Genomic DNA, 24832 nt, shown 5'->3' with positions numbered 1-24832 from the left:
CCATAAGATGATGTATTGGTATGTTGTAATAGCCTGGGAGGCTGTTTGCTTAGGAATAGGTGGATTGTAATCAAGACTAATAAAGATAAGAATGTCCTCAAAGTCCCAGAGTGATTTTTCCAAATACAGGACAGAACTGGAGTTTTTTATTACAATGCTACATTATTTTGCTATTTAGAATAAAAGTACTGTAATAATTCTAAAAAAAACATACAAGGTGTATCATTACAATAACCCCAGTAAAATCTAAAGCTAAAGGGAGAAATTCTCACAAAACAATCAATAAAATAAAATAGTGGAAATAATGGTTCAGACTGAATTACATTTCTGATGTTCTTTACGCAGGCAAATAAAACTGCCTGAGTGTGATATATGTCTTGAAGTATTTTATTTATGAACATGGAATATTCAGGGAAACTTCTTATGCAAGCAAACATCATTTCTTATCAGAGAACCAATACATTTGCTATACATAAGTAAAACAGGAAGGAGGAGGTGTAGTGGTCAGATACCACAGTCTGTCACACCATATAAGCTTGTTTCACAATGAATTACTGCTACACAACTACAAGCAAAGAGTTGTCTACTCACAGGAAGCAAACAAGGATGTACAGTTTCTGTGTGCTACTGCTTTTTGGTTCTCTGCTGAGGATAACTGGAGGTGCAGGTATTTGACTTTTTCAATGTACAATATAATTTCGGTTGAGTTATTTCAGACCTCAACAAACAGAGTAAGGGACTGTGTTCAGCACCAGATTTTCTTTTTTATTCTGAATGGGTTAGAACCAACACCCAGTGGGACTGGCACAGTTTTGGAGATGAAATGTGTTTTCTATTATAATAAAGTGTCTGCAGCTGTCTCTGTGTTCAAAACGTGGTCTACCCAGCTTGTGCATGGCAGAGACTCACTGATTTAACCTGTTTTGTCTGAGTGGTGTCACTAGTAGAGGTTTTTATCACCTTAAACCTTCTGAACTGATGCAGTGTTTATTGTTTTATTGGCAATTTACATTTGAGGTTATAATTGCTTCAGTTTGATTATTTTTCTTTTTGAAGACCTAACAGGATTACAGTTTCCCAGAAGGGTGAGCTCAACCACAATAAAGATGTCAGTGTCTCACACAAGTGGCAGAAGTTGTATGCTGTGGCCCTTCAGTGAAATGACCAGTCAGCTTTTACCAACATCCTCCTCTGTAGTGCAACTTCTTAAAACATGAACCATTTGGTTAAGCTGTGTTTTTGGGCCATGCTGAAGCTATGTTGAGGTTAGGTCTACATGCTGTCGTTAGGGTCAGGGCTGTACATTTACGGCATTTGGCACCCTTATCCAGAGCGACTTACATTTTTATCTCATTTTTATACAAGTGAGGGTTAAGGGCCTTGCTCAGGGGCACCTCAGTCATGGCCTCAGGTCTGGGAATCGAACCCACGACCCTCCGGTCACAAGACCAGTTCCCTACCACCAGGCCATGACTGCCCACTAACAGGTTATTAAATTATCAAAAAGGTGATATATTCTCAAGAACATCAGCAGTCTATTATTGAGTGTTCTTGAATATTGTCAGACATTTTAGCATTATCTTGTTAACATTGTCAGTCAAAAATTGTGATGATGTAAATGTGAACTCCTCTTTTAGAATGGTGCTATGAATCACAATTCTCCTGTAGCAATCCCTGCAAAGGTGAGTATTTCTCACACATGGAAGATTTTCACCTAAAAATGTTTTAATGAAATTAGTTTATGTATGTATTAAGGGGATCTTGTTCTATAGGACCCAAAAAATGGGCAGATGTTGTACCCAGCTGTGGGGGGGAAAGGCAATCACCTATTAACATCGTAACAAAACGAGCTGTTAGCGAGAATAACCTCACTCCACTGACGTTTCAAGATTATCAACACACATTCAACAGCATCATCATTAACAATGGCCATACTGGTAAACACCTTCATTTTCTAATGCATTGATTATTGATTATTGATTATTGCAGTTCCCTCTCTGTTCATGTGCCTGCTGAGTTGCAAAATCAGCTTCAATTCAAACTCTATTCAAAGCTATATGAGTCATCATATGTATGAAATACTCTGCTCACATTACCTTCTACATCAACATCTCTGGTTACTCATTCCTTCCCGTTTTAAGTACTCACTGCTCCTCCTAAATGTCAAAGCACTTCATGGTCTCTCCATCCATCCCATTTCCCTCACAGTCTCAAGCTTCTGCTTTTTGCTACACTTTCTCATCTTCAGTGAAGGTCAATTTATCCGGAAATGCACGGGTGGCAGGTGGAGGGCTTGAGGGGGCTTACAAAGCCATGGAGATCCATTTTCACTGGGGCAGTGGGGGAGGACCAGGATCTGAGCACACGCTGGATGGAGACCAGTTCCCCATGGAGGTATCAGACCAACGTCTGCAGAACCGTTCTCAGCTTCTCCTTTAGGATGAGATACAGACAGTGATAATGCCACGGTTACCATCTGCGTATGGGCATCAGTTGTTTTAGTTAATTTGCTTAGTAATGGGTTATGTTCATGCATGTCTTAGTAATGGGTTATGTTCGTACATGTCTTTTACCTCCATAGATGCATATTGTTCACATAAAGGATAAATACAGCTCTGTATCAGATGCTGTTAAAGACCCCTTTGGGGTAGCAGTCCTGGGAGTGTGGTACCAGGTTAGCACCATGTTTATTGTACTCCAAAACACTTAGCAATATAAAAAAAAAGAATAACTAATGTCATAGTTAATTAAATTAGAAAAGTAATTAGCAAACTTTAAATAACAAAATATTTACAACATGAAGACTTTTCACAGTGTCCTTGCTTATCCAACAGGAGTCAGAAACCACAAACAAGAAATATGAAACCATCATAAATGCCCTAGCAAAAATTACACAGCAAGGTAATTTTCACATTTATTGCTTTGTTCGACAGCATGTTCCTTCTTTTGTTTGTGAGAATCATATTGTTTTATGATATTTTATGGTATATCATATAGAACTCAACAGCCAAAAGTCACTACACCAATCCCCTCCCCCACCTTACACAGCTTATCAGGATATATTTTATATATTTTAAAGGATTAAAAGGATTCAAAGCTTTATTGTCATATGCACAGTAAGGAGCAAGTTTCCCTGTACAATGAAATTCCTACTTTGCTGTCCATCCTGGATGTAATAATGTAAATAAATAAGAAATAATGAGTAAAAAAAGAATAGAAAAGTAATGGAAATATATAACAAACATACTCTCAAAGAAATACAAAATACAAAAATGATTTACATTGTGCAATGGTAGGATACATTAAGTATTAAATATATTGCAGTAATCCGTAATGTAATGCAAGTTAGTGCAAAAGAGTTTGTGAGGTAGAAATCAGCTCAGCTGTTCAAGAGTCTGATGGCAGTGGGAAAAAAAGAGTTCTTTAACCTGCTGGTTCTGCACTTCACACTCCTGTACCTCCGGCCTGACGGTAAGAGTGTGAATAGTCCGTGTTGGGGTGGGTGTGGTCTTTGATGACGGTAAGAGTGTGAATAGTCCGTGTTGGGGTGGGTGTGGTCTTTGATGATGGTAAGAGTGTGAATAGTCCGTGTTGGGGTGGGTGTGGTCTTTGATGATGGTAAGAGTGTGAATAGTCCGTGTTGGGGGTGGGTGTGGTCTTTGATGATGGTAAGAGTGTGAATAGTCCGTGTTGGGGGTGGGTGGGGTCTTTGATGATGGTAAGAGTGTGAATAGTCCGTGTTGGGGGTGGGTGTGGTCTTTGATGATGGTAAGAGTGTGAATAGTCCGTGTTGGGGGTGGGTGGGGTCTTTGATGATTGTAAGAGTGTGAATAGTCCGTGTTGGGGGTGGGTGGGGTCTTTGATGATGGTAAGAGTGTGAATAGTCCGTGTTGGGGGTGGGTGGGGTCTTTGATGACGGAGGCGGCTCTCCTGTGAACTCTGCGTTGGTAAATGCTCTGTAGAGAGGGCTGTTTAATCCCTGTGATTTTTGTGGCTGTTTTTACTCTGAAGGTGTTTGTGGTCCTTTGCAGTAGTGCTGCCGTACCACACAGTAATGCTGTTGGTCAGGACGGACTCAATGATGCACTTGTAGAAATTGTTGAGGATTTTCAACAATTTTCTCAAATTTTTAGACTGTGCCCCCTCTGCAGCCACAGAGTGATACTGTGCCCCATTCATCACTGCTCAGTTTCTGCCCACAATACTTATGCTGAGTGGACACTTATGCTTTAGTTCAGACCATTCTCAACACTGAGTGACATCAACATAGCAGCAACATGGCAATGTGGCAGACATGGCAGAGACGCGGCACTGATGTGGTCATCCAGCGCAGTGCTATCTTGGCTGTGTTTAGCTGTATTTTCATTTGCAGACACGTGGTCAAGCCTTGGACCTTTGTCTCTGGAGATGCTCATCCCGTCACAAAAGCCGTTGTCTTACTTCCGTTATCAGGGCTCCCTAACTACACCCAACTGCACAGAGGCCGTCACCTGGACAGTGTTCACAGACACCATTATGCTCAGTAAACAGCAAGTAAGTTACAGCATATGTTCTCAACCAAGTCCAAAGCGGCCCAGTCCAGCCGACACTGTTATATATCGGCTCTATTCCAGAGTGTGTCCACCCCCTGGTAGTGTGTATCGAGGCAGACTGTTGTTGAACTAGCACCAAAATTTGAACCTGGCTCCTGATTACTGAGAAGCAGGTCTTGTGTCAGTTCTCTCAGGTTTTGTGCATTTTCATCTGCAAGTCCTGATTCCGCTCATCAGTTAAATATGAAGGACGCCCTGGGCTAAGGCTGGGAGTGTCAGTGAGGGATGTCTCAAAGATGAGGACACCCCCAAGAACAGGACAGGGAACCAGTGACTTCAAGTTCTAAGTGGTATAAGTGCTGTGTTTGTTGTGTACACACTGTACAGCATAAACAGATGATTTTATTTTCACAGCTGTCTGCATTCTCTGATCTAAAGTTCGGAAATGGAAGCACGATGATGGAAACCTTCCGCCCTGTGCAGTCTCTGAACAAACGAGAAGTCTTATACTATTCTGGAAGTAATGCTGTATCTGTCAGCAACATATTGGTTATCAGTGCTGTTCTCACAGTGTTGTTGACTATTTTGGTATAAGACATCATACAGTCTGTCTAACAAGCTTGAACTTTTGTTAAATACCTTCTATTTTAAATATTAGTGCATATTTTATATGAAATGTCGAATATAGGCAACAAAAAATCTAAATTTAAGTGTTTTTGTGAACATCAAATGTTTCCCTATTTCATATACATAGAAAATATGGCTTAACTAAATCCTAAAGGCACATTTTTGCACATTTACATTTTTAATTGTAAAAAATGTATGATGTCTCACAGTTAGTTATACCAGCAGATCAGCAGACAACCCAGTTCTTAGTTTGTGAAGCAATAACAAAACACACAAAAATATGAATAATAACCACGCGCACATGGATTCAGATTAAAATCAGATTACATAAAGGTGGCAAAGCAATAAAAAAAACAAATTATTAAATAATAATATACGGAAAACAAACAAAGCGACTGTATTTTTTTTTCAATGGTTACAACACATCACTTTTCCTGTTTCTCTCCCGGAAATATTCATTTGGCCTCGTGACCTTTTTCTGCTGACGTCACCACGTACGACGTCGTGACGAAGTGAACGTTAATTGGTTAGCGAAACAGGGCGGGCAGAAACGTGTAGTTTTTAGTACCTGCTCTGGTGCGTGTTCCGCACACCTCTCCGCTCTTTTAGTAACTATAGTTACAGTAACTATGGCGCGCTGGAGAGGCGGAGTCGCGTCGGCCGGAACAGCAGCGGAGAAGCGTCAACAGAGGCACGTGGGTGGTGTTGGTCACGTGTTGGTCCTCATTCATGACTCTGATTACCCCATTACAAGAGAAACGTTACCTGCTGTTCTGATTGAAACTATTTATACTTTTTTTACGTTGATTCGCCGACTCTAGCGAGCAGAGGCTTCATGAAATCCCAGTGTACGTTATTCAGTGCACGGACGTAATTTTTCAAAAGCCGGTTTTGGTCCCCTCCAGTTTTTACGGTTAAAACCAAATATTTAAATAGCGACGAATCCATGTCCCCCCCACTTTTGAAATCAAAATTACGTCCATGCTGGGTAGGTTATACACACCAATTCCAAATATATATATATATATCATGGAAAAGTTTATTAATTTTCATAATTCATAGATTATAGATTCAGGGCCCACTATTTAAATGATTTCAAGTTTTGATTTGATTATTTTTACATAATTTGGGCTTCTAGCTCATAAAAACTACGAAAACAGGATAAAAAAAAATGACAATACAGTATTGTGAGGAGAATATTGCAGGTCCTTGCGCAGTCTGTGTGCACATCAGGTGTATCGGTTCATGAACGTCAACGATGGTCACATCATCAACAGAGCAGGTAGGTACGTTTTCAGGGTGGTAGGCTCTCATAGTTCCGCGCTGGTGAGCTCTCGCTGTGTGTTGTAGGGTGGCCACTAACACTAACCCTAACCCTAGGATGGCCACCGGGTGGTGCACAACGCTCACGTGCGCACACGTGGGGGGGGGGGGCGTGGCGAACGTAAGTTGTTGGTTGAGCGGGGGGTGGCGTGTAACGATTGATGAGCGGCCGAGGGTGTGCCATATGTAGTAGGTATGCTGACGAACCAACGTTCGATGCGAAAAATTCTGGCTCAGTAATGTGTTCCAAACTACGTTGTACTTTTGTAAAGGTGTCATATAACATCACTCCTCACCGCCTAGCAGGTGTATGTTTTTTCCTGAATACTACAGTGACTTCGTCAAGCACAACCCAGCCAGTCATCAGGCACTATTTATAGTCAACTCTGAGGCGATTTCAGGTCGGGAGACCAGCGAGAAGATACTTTGTTGTTTTCAAGCGGTCTGTTTTCTTCATCAACGCTCCGGACACCATCGAAATATATGTGGACCTAAAAATACAGATTTATCTCAATACTGACCAAATTTAATCGAAATCCGTGCAGGCGAAAGTATTTTACTAGACCGCGGAAAATAAGTAGTCATGATTGACATTGGTGTATCGAACGTCACGGTAGCTAGCAACTTTAGGCTAAAAGCGGCGTCTCGGTTTAACTCATTCCCACAGTGTTTTCTTGAAATCGGTACTGATACCAGTGTTGTGTAGTTTAATCTAATTGTTTTCTGATATAACTTGTTGTTAAATGGTAATATAGTTAACATCACTTCGAATTAGATTATGATTATGATTAATTATGATTAATTAGAATTAGATTATGTGAATTTCAGTCACACGACTTCTATTGTAATAATGTATTATATTTTAATGTGATACATGATATTATAAATATCATAACTTTATCAATTCTCAACCAATTTTCAAAATCCAGGTATCATTTTAAAGGTCTATTTCAGCTCTGTCTATATATATATGATTCTTTTTAAGCTTGGGGCTGTTTGAAAATTTTGTCATCATACCTATATGTAGCGATTGCTGTAAAATAAATGGGTCTTATTATTTACATTGAGGGGGCGGGACACCTCGCCTGAGGGGGCGACGCCCCCATTCATTTACATTATTATGCAGAAATCCCAGTGAGATGAAGGTGTGTGATTTTGTCAGCAGCTGTCCAAGCGTGTATGTTAGTGATTTATGTCTTTAAGGCAGTTCTAAATTTATAGCAAGTTGGAGTTAAAAGCAAAATGTTTTTTTTTCATTATGTACCAGTTGTATAGATCTGCTAAATCAACTGTCCTGGAAGAACAAACATGTAAAAAAAGTGAATCACTCCATAGGGCTTTGCTGGTGAATTACAGTCAGGTGTGCTGGATGGCATGAAGCATGTGGTTTGATATAATATTAAACATGATGGTTCTGAATGGGTTTGATATCATTTTAAATGTGATGGTTCTGAATGGGTTTGAAGGTCCAACGTGCTTGACTGTAATTTACCACTAAACCCCACAGACATCTTAGAAAGGTCCTCTTTGGTTTAACCCACCAGTAAAGCTGTGTGGTGTTTTTTATGTGTGTTTAGTTGTGGTTGCCTGACACTGTTGATGCTATTGTGTCTTGGTGAATCTCATTCAATTACCCATTTGCACCCATTCAAAGCCCAACCATGGTTAAAAATAAATAATGATTCAGCCAGAGAACTTTAGTGTTCATTTAGCCCAAGTCACCTCCTTCATTTATGTTCTCATGACGAAGTTCTGTAGCTGTAGTTCTGACAGAGTGCCAGTTTGCAGTTCACATCAGTACGATATATGGCTTACTGCCAAGGCCGTCTAGCTGGGCTATTGTCATGTGGTCCTTGGGGACCATGAACATCTGAATGAAAGTGCACATTGTTTGTGTCTCCGAGTCTAAAATTGCTGAGTCCCACAAGACTGTAGAAAAGGTCTACAACAGGAGGGTGTGGTTTACTCCTCGGACCATAATTTGCATAATTATATGCCTGGTATTTCCTATTAGCTTCTGACCTTCTGTGAGATGGTTGGTGAAGGGAAGATAATATGGATTCAAATTATTACAAAACCTTCTTTGCAGTTTTTTATTTTAACTAATACAGATCAAATTTATCTTCCATGTACACTCATTTTATTTTGCTATAGTGTAATGGGTTGGGATGTGTGTACTGTGGGGGACTGTCAGAGCTTGTCTAGTATCAAAATCAATATGATCAAAATCATATTCATCCAGTTGGGGTTAACTCTAATATTACTATTGCTTTGGTTCCCAGGCAGTCCTGCTCTTAGACTTTTTCATGATGAACATGTGAGGTCAGCTGATGGGAACTTTGAACTGCTGGGCTGTTCTGATGTTTAATGAATGCTGGAGTCCTAGTGGGAGGAACCCAAGCCAGATTATCCTTGTGCAAGGAATGTGACCCTTTTCCACTCTGTGCCCTGTCAAAGCACATGGCGGGCTACAGTCTGCCAGAACAAAGCCCCAATATGTGGAAATGGTGTGATCTCAATACTGTAGACAACATGGTAATCATGACTGGAAAATGTTGTAAGACCTGTAGTATCACCTGTACTCTATAAACTAAAAGTCTCCTCCATTAAATGTAGATAATTAAAAAAACACAGAAATCATGTGGTTGGAGTGATCTGGAGTTTTGTTTACTTTATTAAATCGTAATGATGCACAACACACTGAATGCTTCTTATATTTAATCTTTCTGTCTACCATCAATGGATTTTATGAAAACAACAAAACATACATTTCCTTTACCAACTAATCTGATAATCATTATTCAGGCTGTTTGACTAGCATTGCTATAGTCAAATATTATGTTTCATGTTTTTCTCATGTTCTTTTCATCCCTCTCTATGGACCTGTTCCTCTTGGTCTCCACTATCAGGGGTGATAAGGCTCGTTCCTGCCTCAGCCTCTTCTGACTGGGGTAATACCTGGGGTAACACCTGGGCATCCACACCTGCTTGGGCTGTGCTTATATTGGTTCTGTTCAGAGTGATTATCGTAGCTTCAAGCCTCTTTTTGCTCACAACCTCCCCTATGGAATGACGTACGCAGGAGAGGGCACATCTCCTCCTGCCTCTGCTACCCTTCAACCTGCCCTGCAGCCTCTTTGTAAGTTGAACTGTGCCAGTTTTTGCCCCAGCTGAACCTTCTGAAGAGCTCGTGGGTTCCGGGGATGGGTACACGTTCAGATCCTGAGTTGGATTGGATGTGATAACTACTGGTCCGCCTGCTATCGGAGGAGGAGCCTCCCCCTCATTGGGGGAGGGGCATAGACAGAGTTTCCTGTTTCTTTTTCTCACTCCTCTCTGTCTCGATCTCGGCCTTTTGGTTTCCACAATGGGACTATTCTGTGTGGTGCCTGTGAATGTAGATCCCTTTTCACGCTGGGACTCTGAGCTACGTGACTCCTCCTCCCCTGCTGGGCTGATGGGACTGCGTGTTGTCTGATCAGCCTGGCTTGAGCTTTCTTTCATACTCACTGAGGTGGCATCTTCCAGCATATTGTGTGTTCCTGCAGGAAGGAGAGCTGGATATCTCTTCTTTTTTCTTTCCACCTTTTGTCTTAACCCAGCTATTCTAGGTTTGCTGGCAACAATTGAATGTATGTGAATTGCTGATGAAAGTCGTGCAGATTCTGTGACTTTTAATTGCTTTGGTAATTCTAGAGTCTCAGTGTTGGGCGGTGCCTCTACTGTGGTGCTGGTGTGGTGGTGGTGTTGCTGTTGTGATGGTGTAGTGGTGGTGCTGTCTTGACTTTCATCAGCCATCCTTTGATACTCATCCCTCATCATTTTATTGGATTGCTCCAGGTCACCTGCTTGATTGAATGCACCATTCATGAAATTTTCACTGACCTGATCAAAATTCCCAGAATCTTCTACAAGACCATTCCTAGTGACTACCACCTCGGTTCTTTTGGCCGGTCCAGTGCCGACAACCCCGCCCTCAGCGGCCAGAGCGCCTGCACTGGGCTTCCTCTTCTTCCCCCTCCCCTTCTCTCTTCTCCTCTTTGACTCGTTTTTCTTCTTGCCAGCATTTTTCTTCCTCTTTTTGTCTGCCGCCTGGACATCCCCTTTGCTGCTGTCTGCCACAGAGCTCTGTGAGGTGGACACTGTGGCCAGCACTTTGATGAAGTCCTCAGCAGCTGTAACCACGTTTGTAAGTGTCTGCTCCTCCGTGGTGGGCTGTGCGGTGCTCTCGGAGGCCTGTGCTGTCTCTACCTCTGCAAGCTTCTTAGGTGGAGATACGGTCAACACGTCTATGACTTCAATACCTCCAAAGTCATAGGGGATAGATTCTCTAAGCACTGCCACTGGCACTTTGCCATATCTCTTACACCTTTATAGCGGGAAAACATGAAAACATGAGTTTTTTGTCATATTTTGTAGTATTTGTGGAATTATAAGTAGTATTACAAGTCGTCACCTAGGAGCGATTACTTACACTCCGTACCAGTAGCGCTCAATACACAGCATCTCAAAGGTGAATTCAAAACAAGGAACTTCGATTACATTAAAGAAAGCTTGGCCCACGACCCGTGATGAAGTGTCATTTACTTCTCTCAGGCACTGTTTCATCCTGCAACACCCAGACACCATTTCTAATGTTACATTTCCATTTTTGAAAACATATTTTAATTATACATATTGTTGTTATACTCAATATTGAGACTTTAAGACATGGTTTGATATTTGACTTAATGTTAAGTCAACACAGGCACTTAGCCTAATGATTATAAAGAAACGTGTTATTACTCACGCGTTATCGCAGTCACAGTGCGAGATTGAATGCCATTTAAAGTTGGTGTATCCGTATTGGGAGGAGAATGCGTGAATGACATGGGGACAGTGGTCGTGAGTGCGACAACATTCGTCTGTCTCGGCAAAATCCCCTGCAGATTGAGATATCGACAAAAGATCCCCAAACGTCTAAGTCAGTTACAGCGGCAACATAAACTTTACTGAATGATCATGTTATATAATCAGACAAGTGAATGCATTCAAAAACGTATTTATAAAGTGCGACCTACCCAGCTGACCGTAGTCGTCGGCGATGTTACCCGCACCACACCACAGAGTGCCGGGGTAGGTGAAGCCGCGCTTTGCTCTCCGCGGCGTATGAGCGTCTGAACCGGGCTGAACGTGGTTTGGGTTCTGGAGCTGCGCGGCTGCGGTCTTGGTGTTCTTAAATTTCGCATTGTCACAGTTCGCCTTCGCTTCGGTCACATTGATTAACCTCAGTTCTGATCCAGTGGACTCACTTTTCTGTTCTCTCAGCCCAAGTCGACAGACGTGCATGAAGGATTTGACGTGTATGTCGTTGGCGGTCGTCGAGCAGTCGACTGGACAGCCTGCCGAGTCGCGCACGGACCGGACCTTCTCAACTCCATCCGATACTTCATATATACTGTACTCACCAGCCGTTGATATTTTTCCACAAAATTTGTTATCGAGCATGTAAAACAACACATTGTCTTCGTTTTCACCATATAAAAAGACGCTGAAGGGTTCACCTTTGGCTAGCTGTCTATGTAGATAATACAGAAACACGAAGAATACAGACCACATAACTGCAGGTGGCCGTGTCAGCATCACAAGTTCTGAGGCAGCACCACAAACTTCGCTGGCCCAAAGCCCATCGGGTTGGTATTAATAAGCTCCAGTTCGATCATGGGAGGGGTCTGACCCTTAATTAACATTTTCCTCATCGAATGACTCAAGTGACTTTGGAATTTTTTTCACTGTTTACAGTGGCTAGATTATTTGTAACAAAATAATAGAAATCATTACCACATAAAGAGTTTGCTATACGATAATCAATAACTGACTGCAGGTATGTCTTACGGCATGTGTCTATTACTGGGTGTTTATATCGAGCCTTGTACTTGCTTGTAACCAAAGAGCACGTTTTAATTGAGTTAATTCTGAATTAAATCTTGTAGGTGGCTTCTACTATTAAAAGAACTTACACTGCTGAATGCGCTCAATAAAGTGAGAACTGCTTTGACTATGGAGTGAGATTACTGTCTTAATACGAGAGCGCAAAGATAAGGTTAAATCGAGCAAGTCAGACACACTGAGCACGCAAAATCAAGAAAAACTAACAAAAACAGTGAGAGCGAGAGCAGAGAAACAAGATTTGTAATGTGCTCACTTCACTGTTTTCAGTGCACGTTTCAGTTTTTTGACTCGCTTCTAAAATTTATGCTCACTTCATGATTATAAGTGTAATAAATACGTCACAGATCAAGAAGTGGGCGTCACAACCCAATTTGATAAATCGTACAACAGACGCTGCACACTTACTGCTGCCAATCTTACATGCATGAGACGTTGATTAAGAGTTTTTTAAACAATTAAACGTCATGGATAGCTAAAGTGCCATGGATCATGGACGTAATTTTGATTTCAAAAGTGGGGGGGGACATGGATTCGTCGCTATTTAAATATTTGGTTTTAACCGTAAAAACTGGGGGGGACCAAAGCCGGCTTTTGAAAAAGTGGGGGGGACATGTCCCCCCCGTCCCCCCCCCAAAATTACGTCCGTGCCATGGATAAAAACATTTTCCACCCAAAGCCAAAAAAACGTTGAATGTTTGTGTTGATTAAAAATCAGCATTCCAAATTTTGACTTCACTGTGAATCTGAAGTTACAGGTAGTTAGCAGCTTAGGTAATAATGTGCAAAACGTAGCTATCTAGATTAATAAAAACACTGCATAAATCTACATCTAGTTAGTTACCTACGTAGCCATAGCTACGGTGAAGCAACATCCTAAATTTTGTTTTGGATGTTTTGCTCATTTTGGCTAGGTTGTACAGTTGATGCATCCACCTACGATCATTTAGTAGTGAACTGTCTAATTAACTTGAGTTTGCTACTAACTCGCTAATGTTATTGCTAACACATACATTCTGTAACGTTTCAAGGGGACACATTCACTGTTTCGTTGGCTTTGGGAGGTTTTTATCTGTGGCACTTTAGCTAACCATGACGTCTTATTGTTAAAAAAATGCAATCGATGGTTCAGGTAATCATCTACCAAGCCTTGATCTGTGACGTATTTATTACACTTGTGATCATGAAGTGAGCAGAAATTTTAGAAGTGAGCAAAAAACTGAAACGCGCACTAAAAACAGTGAAGTGAGCACACTTAACCGTACAATTATTGTTTCTCTGCTCTCGCTGTCACTGTTTTTGTTTGGTTTTCTTGATTTTGCGTGCTCAGTGTGTCTGACTTGCTCGATTTAACCTTATCTTTGCGTTCTCATATTAAAGACAGTAATCTCACTCCATATTTGACCGCAAGTTACCCTTGAACTCGTTACCTCCAAAAGCGGAGGTTTACTCTTGTGACGCAACAAGGAGGAGGTTCCTGTGGCGTTTCCCATAGTAACGAGAGATGGGGTGATTCTTACCACCCAACGAGATTGGGCATCGTTTAGACTCCACAAAAGGCATGGGGAGTGTCCTCAGTGGGGACGTACGACTGAAGCCTTTTCATTGTGGACATATAAACGACAACCGACTAAATGTAAATCATTAATTTACTCTACTTCTTTATAACGTCCATGCTAATAACTGCACAGACATTTTTTTTACAATCACATAGCTTTTAGCAATAGGACTTGCAAGCAGAGCGTATGAAGTTTGCTGACTACGTAGGTGAATTCAGGGTAGCTTGTATATTTGCATATTTGTTTAAGTGCAAATTACGGTGCACATAATTCAAATTGTCCTCATGTCCAAACACTAATCACACGAGTGCCGAGAACATCAGGTGTGCTGATGAGGAGGTTCTGTTTATATGGCCGTGATATTCACACGAAGCTGCGCTCTTACGCTTCGGAACCAAAGCGTAAAATGAAACTGAAGCGTAACCACTGACCAATAGGTCATGCCTGTGAACTTTATTAACCCCAGGTAATCAAGTTTAAAACGACCTACTTATGAAATACCGAAACGTAGTTAGTATTCAGAGTTAAGATATTCTTAAACATGAGCACCTATTGCCTAAGCCTACAGTTCCTATGATTCTACAGTTTGCAGGAACACCGCTATCCTTAAAGCACAAGTTCGTCGATTATAACAGGCACATTTTGTGAGGCACACTTGCTTACTGTTAAGATATTAGTGGGATTTGCAGGAGACAGAATCACGATGTAAATTTACCTGATGCAATATGACACGATGTTGGTAAACCATCTTTTTTTATTTATAATTAAGATACTTTTATGTTTATGAAAGGGTGTTTCAAATAGGCTACCCACTAAAGCGTTAATTAAACGTTGCAAATGCGATAATGCAAAATTCAGCACAAATTTGCTAAATCTGTTAGAACCTCGACACAGGCTTAACGTGTGAACTTCAAGTGTAGGCTATCGTTAAAGTTATATAGCCCATTTATAATATGCAACTTTTATAGAAAATTTCTTAGCATCGTATTAGGCCAATAAAGATATATTCGTCACATACCCAAAACAATGTACATTTAAATAAAATAATTCTAAGAAATTCACAAAGGAATCGCGATAGGTAAACTCAATTTAAACTTTAGACTACTGCGTTATTTTTTTATTAAAGATTGTTGTATCATCTGTACGTGATAAAGTTCAGATGAACGACGTGATTTTGAGTCACTTGCAGTAAGTGGCGTGTGGGTCAGTCCGTGACTGGCAAAGTGAAGGTGCACTATATATCATGGACGAAATTTTGATTTCATAGGTGGGGGGGCACAAAAATGACTTGAGAACTGGGTGCGGGGGGGGGGGGGGTTTGGTTCAGCGTGAGAACTCGGAGCGGTCGTTTTCTGCGTGGTCATAGCGCCTGATGCGTCGCTATTTAAATATTTGTTTTAAAGTCACCCCCCCCCCAAATTACGTCCGTGCTATATATGATACCACGAGCTGTACTGTTTGACAATCAAACCTGGACCTCGTCGCTACTTCAACGTGCCTTTGTATAGTAAATTAATAACTATAGCTTAGGTGTCTTAAGTTTAGAATTGTTTTAAGGTTTCTCTGCTTAACCTTATTATTATTACTATTATTCATAATAATCACAATAACAATTGTTATTATTATTTTTGTTGTTGTTGTTGATAAGGGTTCTTGAGTTGGTCACTAACATAAGAGTAGGTAGAGTAGTAGTGTTGTAGTGCTAACATAAAGAGTAGGTAGAGGTCATAGGTCATCTTCAATTTGGTCAGTGTTTAGGTTGTGCAGCTCGTGCTCACAGCGTCACCAGAACATTTCACACCACATCGAACACGCAGGATGGACATCAACCTTCAGCCTGTGGACTCAGGCTGGCCCACTCCTCTATATTTTGAGTGTACAGTGTAGACTGAGACATGCTGAGCTATTAGGATGAATGTACGGAGTATATGTTTAGACTTGGACAAAAAGCTTGTGGTGTTATAATTTGAAAGAACAAAATCATCAACAGATTTGCAAGGTGTGGTGATTACTCCCGTAAGGTGTGGTGATTACTCCTGTAAGGTGTGGTGATTACTCCTGTAAGGTGTGGTGATTACTCCCGTAAGGTGTGGTGATTACTCCCGTAAGGTGTGGTGATTACTCCTGTAAGGTGTGGTCATTACTCTCGTAAGGTGTGGTGATTACTCCCGTAAGGTGTGGTGATTACTCCTGTAAGGTGTGGTGATTACTCCTGTAAGGTGTGGTCATTACTCTCGTAAGGTGTGGTCATTGCTCCCGTAAGGTGTGGTGATTACTCCCGTAAGGTGTGGTGATTACTCCTGTAAGGTGTGGTCATTACTCTCGTAAGGTGTGGTCATTGCTCCCGTAAGGTGTGGTGATTACTCTCGTAAGGTGTGGTGATTCTGTCTACATTCTGTCTATATTGTTGTTGTTGTCATGGTGACCGGTGTCGGCCAGAGGAGGATGGGCTCCCCCCCTGAGTCTTGGTTCCTCTCAAGGTTTCTTCCTCATGCAAAAACTAGGGAGTTTTTCCTTGGCACTGTCGCCTTTGGCTTGCTCACTGGGGGCTAGGACTCGGACACTTGTAAAGCTGCTTTGTGACAACAACTGTTGTAAAAAGCGCTATATAAATAAAATTTGATTTGATTTTGATTTGATTTGATTACTCTCGTAAGGTGTAGTGATTACTCCCGTAAGGTGTGGTGATTACTCCTGTAAGGTGTGGTGATTACTCCCGTAAGGTGTGGTGATTACTCTCGTAAGGTGTGGTGATTACTCCCATAAGGTGTGATCATTACTCCCGTAAGCACCTTTAGCTGAAATGGGTGTTCAGCTGATTACATGTCATTTTTATTTTTCACCATGATCACATGGGTGGGCAAGTTAAGCCTCATCTTCTAGCAATGCAAAACAGAAAATCTGAGATTTGATGTGTTTTCACAAATGTCAGAAGTGTTTCACAAGTCCAGATGCTCATGAAGTGCATTGCTCCTAATGTGTCCTTCACTATAGGCCTGAAATGGGGGGTCTATGTCATGTTATTTAATAGTGAGCCCCATGTATTCTACTTCACCAATGCAAAATATAGGAAATCTGAGCTACAATGTGTTTTCACAAATGTGAGAAATGTTTCACAAGTCCAGATGCACATGAATGCATTGCTCATTGTATGTACTTGATACCTTTGTGTTTATAGGTGCACATGTTCCGTTGCACATATTTAAAAGTTGTACCCCATGACTTTTATTTTGAAGAGATGTCTTGGCACTGAAGCGCTTACCGACTAACACGAACTCTTCGTTAATTCAAAGATGCGAACTTTTCACATCTTCTAAATGTATCTTTACTGAAAGCCATTGTGTGGGCATAAATTCACAATATGTAGGAATTCCATAATAGGTATTTATCACATACACTATCTGATTTTTTTTTATAACGAGCCCATCCTTTCGTGAATGTCTGGCGCTGATCCAACTTTACCGCGGTGCTCACCAGACGCCCGCTGCTCGGTGGGGACAGTAACGACATGTCCGACTACAAAAGTCTCCAACAACACCAGAAAAAGTTGCTAGAGTTGTTTTTGAAAAAGAGTCGCTAGAGGGGGTTGAAAAGTCGCTAAATATAGCGATAAAGTCGCCAAGTCTGTCCTCTGGTCCTCAAACGCTGCGAGCGCGACTGAACGGTTCGAGAAAGTGGACATTTCAGAATCTCATAATGGATCTTTTATCTGTTCCCAACACCAGAAGCGAAGGCTGGTATTTGTCCCTCATGGCACCAAACACAAGAGGACCGAGGTTTGCGTGGCTCGACCCGTCGAGACTTTATTGCAATTCTCAGGTATTGTTTCATATGCCAGTTTATACGCGGTTTGATTGAAGAATCACTTTCTGTAAAGATTGTTGCATTTGCAATTACACAATACAAATGCATTAATTACAGGAAGGAAGAGGAAATTTAATGGTGTAATGCGACATTGTGTTTGTCTGTCTGTGCTTCTGTTGGTCTGTGACTGCACTGGTATTCTGTCCCTTTAACCAGGCCTTATCGGACTGTGTGAAAGATCTCCTCAGACCATTCCACAATGATATAATTGATCTGGTGGCGGGCATTGATGCAATGGGCTTCATCCTTGGTACAGTGATTTCATTTTGTTGCAAAAAAGTTCACCATGTATCTCCAAGGCATGAGTGTGTGTTTATTTTTATCTACATATCAGTAGACATATCAGTAGAGCAGTGCACATGAATCCTGGGGTGGGACTCTAAATATAGCAGGTAAGAGGAACAGTATTGGAATCAGAAATCTAATTTAAAGAGGAGGCCTTATGATTCCATAAATATTTGAGTTATACATTGCAATCTTCCGCTTACTCAAGCACATGGTACTAATTGATGCATTGTACAGAGATTTTACTAGGATTTTGGAATAGACAGTACCCTAGAATAATTATTGCACTTTATATATGTCATATATATGTAAAAGCTTGTATAAATTATACATATATGTACTTTAAAGAAATTATATTTATTTTGAAAAGTGTTCTTTTTAAATTATATTTTTCATTAATTATTTTGGTAGCTAAGGTGAATCCTAAATGATGATTATGGCTATATTTTAAGATGAAATTATATATAATTGTTATTTATAATTGTATACAGTTTAATATATTTTAAGTGAATGGTGTTAAAGGTTTGAGCAGTTGTGTGTGTGTGTTCCAGGATCGGCTATAGCCACCACTCTGGGGAAAGGCTTTCTGGCCATTCGGAAAGCAGGGCACTTATGCGTCACGACGCAGACCCAGGACTACAGTGACTACTCCAGCAGAGAAAAAATGATGGAAGTGCGAATTGATGTGTTAAAGCCAGGTACTGACACCTGAATTATGTATTTAAGCCAGGTACTGAAACGTGAATTGTGTTAAAGCCAGATGCTAGGTACTGACATCTGAATAATGTGTTAAGGCCAGGTACTAGGTACTGACATTTGGATTATATATTAAAGGCAGTTACTGTGTTAAAGCCAAATTCTAGGTACTGATGTCTGGATTATACATTAAAGGCAGTTACTGACCCCTGAATTATGTGATACACATGATCACAAAGTGCAAACCACAGTGAGAATATTTAAACATTTACTTTTTCACCAGTGCTTATGGCAGAAAATGTCCTCAATCTAATATACACTGTATTGCCAAAAGAATTTGCTCACCTTCCTTGACTAACATATTAGCTTAAGAGAAATCCTATTCCTAATCCATAGGGTTCAGTATGATGTTGGTTCACCCTTTGCAGCTAGAACAGCTTCTAGTCTTCTGGGAAGGCTGTCCATAACGTTTAGGAGTCAATTCAAGTCAAGTAAAATTTATTTATATAGCCCTTTTTACAACACATGTTGTCACAAAGCAGCTTTACAATCGTATGGGTCCAGATCCCTAATGAGCAAGCCAAAGGTAACAGTGGTGAGGAAAAACTCCCTATGATGGTGGGGAATAGGAAGAAACCTCGGGAGGACCAAGACTCAAAGGGAACCCATCCTCCATTGGGCGACCCGTTAACACAAGTCCGTATTTGTGGACAAAAGGCGGTTCTACAGTTATAGTTAAGGTTCTTGTTCCCCGGCCAAGTAGTCACAGTCCCTTCAGTGTAGATGGTGAGCCTCAGGTAGGAGCTAGCATCAGCATGTCCTCTTGTGGCAATGACCAATCAATCAATCAATCAAATTTTATTTATATAGCGCTTTTTACAACAGTTGTTGTCACAAAGCAGCTTTACAAGTGCCGAGTCCTAGCCCCCAGTGAGCAAGCCAATGACACATCCACCGGCAAGCCAGACCATCTCCTAGGTGCTTGTAGGTGCTTGCATGCAATCGTCTTGGGTAGAAGCATGCAAAAAATATAGACAATACAGGTTGAGTGTGTGGACATGAATTTAAACCACCATTGATTTAAACGTACATAGCTCACGTGCCAGTGATGAGCATGTGGCTCTGGTAGGCTAATCTATAGCAGCATAACTAAAGGGAGGGGTTTAGAGGTGACCACAGGCATGAGGGCTCACTGAGACATTGCTTTCCAGTCAAGTCATTGTTGTGGGATGAGAAGGCCTGGCTCTCAGTCTCCGCTCTAATTCATCCCAAAGGTGAGTTGAGGTCGGGTTGAGGTCAGGACTTTGCAGGCCAGTCAAGGTCATCCACACCAGACTCTGTCATCCACGTCTTCATGGACCTTGTTGGAAGAAGAAGTTTTACACTTGGCAAAATCCAGTCAGACCAGTACCGTTCTCCTGGCAACGGCCAAACCCAGAGTCGTCCATCAGATTACCAGATGGAGAAGTGTATTCGTCACTGCAGAGAACATGCCTCCACTGCTCTAGAGTCCAGTGGCGGTGTGCTTTACACCACTGCGTCCGACGCTTTCCATTGTACTTGGTGATGTATGGCTTAGATGCATCTGCTCGACTATGGAAACCCATTCCATGAAGCTCTCTGCACTCTGTTCATGAGCTAATCTGAAGGCCACATGAAGTTTGGATGTCTGTAATGATTGACTCTAGACAGTTGGTGACCTCTTCACACTATGCACTTCAGCATCCGCTGACCCCACTCCATCAGTTTACGTGTCCTACCACTTCATGGCCGAGTTGCTGTCATTCCCAAACACTTCCATTTTCTTATAATACAGCTGACGGGTGACTCTGGAATATTTAGAAGCGAGGAACGTTTCACGACTGGATTTGTTGCACAGGTGGCATCCTATCACAGTTACACATTGGAATTCACTGAGCTCCTGAGAGTGATAATTTGGATGGGTGAGCTAATACTTTTGGCAATATTGTGTAAGTGGCAATGTTAAACCTACCATGTAAAATTGCAAAAGTTCTGAGAATTAAAGAACCTTCTCTGAGTCCACGAACATTTGGAACATCTCACATAGTGTGACTCTTAACAGAAGATGTTTCACTGGCTCCTTTGGTGTTAGTTTCAAACCAAATAGTTAGACCAGCCATGTGGGTTCATGTAACAAAACAACTAGGCAGAGTAGGATCCAATTGCGGAGTAAAATCCCTTTTATTGAAAATACAACAATGTCCCACGGCAAGCTGTGAGAGTTATGCACAGGGGTGTTGCACACAAAGGTGTGCGGCGGGAAGTCAGATCGGTCTAGGGTCCCAACAGGAAGGCAGAGTCTGAACGGTACAGGAGGGTCAGGCTGAGGGAGAGGTCTACGAGGGAAACCGAGGTCAGAACACGGGCAGGCAACGGAATCTATCTAGAACGCTCGGTACGCGGCATGAAAATTTCGCAATCAGGAAGCGTTACTTCCGCCTTTAAGTAGTCGAGGAGGGGCAGGAAGAAACGAGAGGCAGGTGTGCAGCTAATGATCTGAAGGCGATGCGTTATTCCTGACAGTTAATTTCCCAGCTCAGGATTATTGTATGCATACTGACACTGGAAGAAACTCCTTTGTAGATTTTAGTGATAATATATGTAGTGTTAGAACCTTGCTCTCACAGTATTGAGTCTTTTAAATAATCTTTAATAATCTGAGATGTAACTTAATTTCATGTCCACAATAATGTCAAAATAATTATTTTATAGATCTGTGGACTGTTTGTCTCCTAGTGGCTGCATGCACAGTGCGCCTGGTGTAATATTTGGTGTCATCATGACAAACTGTGTGAGTATCATGTTGGGATGTTTGCTGCAGGTGTGAGGGTTCTCATAGTGGACCAGTGGATCGAGACTGGAGGCACTATGAAAGCTGCCATCAAACTAGTGGAGAGACTGGGAGCTACAGTTATAGGTGAGCTAACCACACACGCACACACACACCCACCACACACACACACCACACTCTTACACTCACAATGAACACTACAAAGGTGACACGCAGTGTCCCATTGCTATAAAAATGCATTTGTATAACATATGTGGTGAGTTTCTTCAGAAGGTGGGTGGGTGCAGCGTGGCCGTCTCACCCTGCGCTCACTCTCCTGTTCTTCGCAGGTGTCGCAGCTGTGGCCATTGAGAACAGCGAGGGTGGCAGGTGGATTAAGGAGAACTATAGGTGTTCACACTGTGTCCCTGAAGAGCTTCAGCCTGAGATTGACAGACATCATCTAGAATCGTTCAGAGACTTCAACTTGAATAAGGCTCCTCCGTTTCTTCACTTGCATTCTTCTGCCTTGTGTGCAGACAAAGACAGCGCACAAGACTCGACTGACCAAGAGAAATAGATTAAATCTAATCCATAATCTGATCATCAGAGGAAACACTTTATCAAAAAACATCAACTCAGGTTTTTGATTATTAACATTAAAAAACACTAATAAATATATTCATTGTCTACAATTATGCAAAATATTTGTAAGAAAATTACTTAACTGTTCACTTATTAGGTCACTGTTAAATATGTTTATAATTTACTTTAAAATGCTGTTTTAACAGCATGATTGAAAGTACAATTCCAGTGTTTTATAACTTTTTCAAGAGGGGTCAGAGAAAAATCTGTTAGAATCACGCAGGTCTCAAGAAGTACATTTTTCTTAGTGCAGTGATGTTGAACAGGAAATTCAAGGCACTAGTGCAGGTGTGTCCAAACTTTTTGCATTGAGGGCCAGATATGGTGAGGTGAACATGTGTGGGGGTCAAACATTCAGCCTGGCATTCTGGGGACAGGCAGGGATGTCCAACCATTCAGACTGGCATTTTGCCATCTGCCTCTCTAGTATAATATAGTATAGTCAAGTCAAGTCAAGAGAACTTTATTGTCAAAAATCTATGTAACAAGGTTAACACAGAAGTTTGAAATTGCGTTTGGCCAGTTCCAATGTGCAGTTTAGCAACATATATTGATAATCACTCACTAACTCACTTACACACACATACACACACAAGCAGTGCAAATTAACATACTGTTACAGAATATTAACATAGTAATACACACACACACACACACACACACACATACACACACACACACACACACACACACAGTATGCAGTAAAAGGGCTAAAATACTAGACAATAGGTGGGTATACATACATACACATAGCAGCAGAAAGGACAGTCAGTGGTCAAGTAGTTGGATGTAATATGTAAGGTGCAAGGGTAAAGTGCAAGGTGCATGATGAAAGAAATGGTATGATTATGAGTAACTTTGGAATGTTTATGTAGTTCTCATCAGTGTGTTGATGAGTCTGATGGCTTGTGGAAAGAAGCTGTTTCCCAGTCTGGTGGTACGGGACCGTACGCTACGGTAGCGCTTCCCTGATGGGAGTATTGAAAACAGTTTGTGTGCTGGGTGTGTGGGATCTTTGGTGATGTTCATTGCTCTCCTGAAGCAGTGTGAGGTGTACAGATCCTTGATGGCTGGTAAGGGTGATCTGATGATCTTTTCTGCAGTCCTCACCACCCTCTGTAGTGCCTTCTTGTCTGCAGATAGACAGCTGCCATGCCAGACAGAGAGGTTGCTGGTCAGGATGCTTTCAATGGCACCCCTGTAGAAGGTGGTGAGTGCGGATGTGGGCAGGTCGGCCCTTCTCATCCTCCGCAGGAAGTGGAGTCGTGTCTGTGCTTTCTTGACCAGGGCGGTGGTGTTTGTAGACCATGTGAGATCATCTGTGATGTGCACTCCCAGGAACTTTGTGCTTTTCACAGATTCCACAGCACTGCCATTTATGATGAGTGGGATGTGTGTTTGTTGTTTTTTCCTAAAGTCCACAGTTATTTCTTTTGTTTTGTTGACGTTGAGAAGCAGGTTGTTCTTCTCACACCAGTTAATGAGTTACTGTACCTCCTCTCTGTATGCTGAGTCATCGTTGTCAGTGATGAGACCCACCACTGTTGTGTCATCGGCAAATTTGATGATGTGATTTGTATCAAATCTGGCACAGCAGTCGTGGGTCATCAGCGTGAACAGCAGGGGAGATAGCACACATCCTTGCGGGACCCCGATGTTTATGATGGTGGTCGCTGAGGAGTTATTTCCAACTCTGACTATAGTGTAGTATAGTATAGTATAGTATACACTGCCATCTTCTGGTGAAATATAAAATGCTGCTAAGCTCACATTCTGCATGTTCTGAAATTTTGCACTTTTCCCGTTCACATTATTTCTGTGACTTTGATGAGGCACTGCTTTATCAAATCACTGTCTAAGAACGGTTTGCTGTGCTGGGCTATAAGTTTAGCGACTTCATAGCTTGCTGTTGTGGCGTTTTCCTGTATTTTGTTAGTATGTAAAAAACTTGTTGATCTTGCAGGCTAGCTGCCATTTGCCAGAGTTTCTGTGTTCGTTCGGGACTGGTGTACGACTGATGTTTGGTCTCATAATGCTGACGAATATTTATACTCTCATCACAGCGACAGCTTCATTCCAAATTAAACACATACACTTTCCATTAATTTCTTTCCCACCGTGTTTGAAATCTTCTACATTCACTAGTTTAGTTTAGTGGAGAAGCAGTTTCCATCACTGGCTCTTTCTAGTGTTGAAACTGAGAAGTGTAACAGAATTGAGCTCAAGCTTCTTGTGCGGGACATATTCAACTGTATTTTCAGAATTTGCTGCGGGCCAATGAAAACTGGACCTCGGGCCACAAATGGCCCGCAGTTTGGACACCCCTGTACCAGTGGCTCAACAGAATTCTAATCACGTAGTTCAGCAATATCACATCTTTTCATTCACAGTGTGAACAGTATTTTCATATTTACAAAATATTCTTAGGCAAACTAAACTATTTAAAATGTGGATTTTGTTTTGGTGAAGAGGATGTTACAGAATAGAAAACTTATCTGAAGAAAAATAATAATTTTTTGTATAATATTTGTATTACATTTTGCATTAATTTATTTACATATTTGATAAGTGACAATGTTAGA

At 41.4% G+C, this 24832-nt stretch overlaps 3 protein-coding genes across 7 annotated transcripts; 2 read left to right on the top strand and 1 right to left on the bottom strand.

Moving 5' to 3' along the window:
• Window positions 1-577: 577 nt before the first annotated feature.
• LOC143499422 (carbonic anhydrase 4-like) lies at window positions 578-5497 on the top strand. 2 transcript variants are annotated; one of them, XM_076994063.1, is made up of 8 exons: window positions 578-667; window positions 1638-1682; window positions 1773-1937; window positions 2249-2394; window positions 2582-2674; window positions 2835-2901; window positions 4373-4533; window positions 4947-5497. In XM_076994063.1, exons 1-8 carry the CDS (start codon window positions 607-609, stop codon window positions 5124-5126), a joined length of 918 nt encoding a protein of 305 aa, XP_076850178.1. In that variant the 5' UTR covers window positions 578-606; the 3' UTR covers window positions 5127-5497. The 2 variants fall into 2 exon arrangements, with proteins under 2 accessions (XP_076850178.1, XP_076850179.1); XM_076994064.1 differs by lacking the exon at window positions 4947-5497 and adding an exon at window positions 4718-4932.
• A 3646-nt stretch (window positions 5498-9143) lies between these two features.
• Window positions 9144-12111, bottom strand: LOC143499421 (uncharacterized). The gene is made up of 4 exons (XM_076994062.1): window positions 11543-12111; window positions 11272-11404; window positions 10957-11091; window positions 9144-10851 (listed from the first exon to the last, which is right to left on the bottom strand). The coding sequence occupies exons 1-4, from the start codon at window positions 12102-12104 to the stop codon at window positions 9348-9350; spliced, it is 2334 nt and encodes a 777-aa protein (XP_076850177.1). The 5' UTR covers window positions 12105-12111; the 3' UTR covers window positions 9144-9347.
• Window positions 12112-14003: 1892 nt separating this feature from the next.
• Window positions 14004-24794, top strand: LOC143499419 (adenine phosphoribosyltransferase-like). Of its 4 annotated transcripts, none has more exons than XM_076994060.1 (6): window positions 14004-14046; window positions 17695-17788; window positions 17990-18083; window positions 18670-18816; window positions 21657-21752; window positions 21956-24794. In XM_076994060.1, the coding sequence occupies exons 2-6, from the start codon at window positions 17720-17722 to the stop codon at window positions 22183-22185; spliced, it is 636 nt and encodes a 211-aa protein (XP_076850175.1). In that variant the 5' UTR covers window positions 14004-14046; window positions 17695-17719; the 3' UTR covers window positions 22186-24794. The 4 variants fall into 4 exon arrangements, with proteins under 4 accessions (XP_076850175.1, XP_076850174.1, XP_076850176.1 ...); XM_076994059.1 differs by lacking the exon at window positions 14004-14046 and adding an exon at window positions 14295-14435; XM_076994061.1 differs by lacking the exon at window positions 14004-14046 and adding an exon at window positions 17249-17350.
• The last annotated feature ends 38 nt before the right edge of the window (window positions 24795-24832 follow it).

This window comes from Brachyhypopomus gauderio, unplaced genomic scaffold (assembly GCF_052324685.1).
Source record: "Brachyhypopomus gauderio isolate BG-103 unplaced genomic scaffold, BGAUD_0.2 sc133, whole genome shotgun sequence".
NCBI classification, from domain to species: domain Eukaryota; kingdom Metazoa; phylum Chordata; class Actinopteri; order Gymnotiformes; family Hypopomidae; genus Brachyhypopomus; species Brachyhypopomus gauderio.
This window is presented reverse-complemented; position numbering and strand designations above follow the sequence as displayed.

Coding starts and splice junctions, on each gene's coding strand:
- LOC143499422 (XM_076994063.1), top strand. CDS start 607: ATGTACAGTTTCTGTGTGCTACTGCTTTTTGGTTCTCTGCTGAGGATA. Junction 668..1,637: donor GAGGATAACTGGAGGTGCAG/GTATTTGACTTT, acceptor CTCCTCTTTTAG/AATGGTGCTATGAATCACAA. Junction 2,675..2,834: donor TCCTGGGAGTGTGGTACCAG/GTTAGCACCATG, acceptor CTTATCCAACAG/GAGTCAGAAACCACAAACAA.
- LOC143499421 (XM_076994062.1), bottom strand. CDS start 12,104: ATGCTGACACGGCCACCTGCAGTTATGTGGTCTGTATTCTTCGTGTTT. Junction 11,405..11,542: donor CGACGACTACGGTCAGCTGG/GTAGGTCGCACT, acceptor CTCAATCTGCAG/GGGATTTTGCCGAGACAGAC. Junction 11,092..11,271: donor CACTGTGACTGCGATAACGC/GTGAGTAATAAC, acceptor TGGGTGTTGCAG/GATGAAACAGTGCCTGAGAG.
- LOC143499419 (XM_076994058.1), top strand. CDS start 17,666: ATGGATCTTTTATCTGTTCCCAACACCAGAAGCGAAGGCTGGTATTTG. Junction 18,084..18,669: donor TGCAATGGGCTTCATCCTTG/GTACAGTGATTT, acceptor TGTGTGTTCCAG/GATCGGCTATAGCCACCACT. Junction 21,753..21,955: donor ACTGGGAGCTACAGTTATAG/GTGAGCTAACCA, acceptor TGTTCTTCGCAG/GTGTCGCAGCTGTGGCCATT.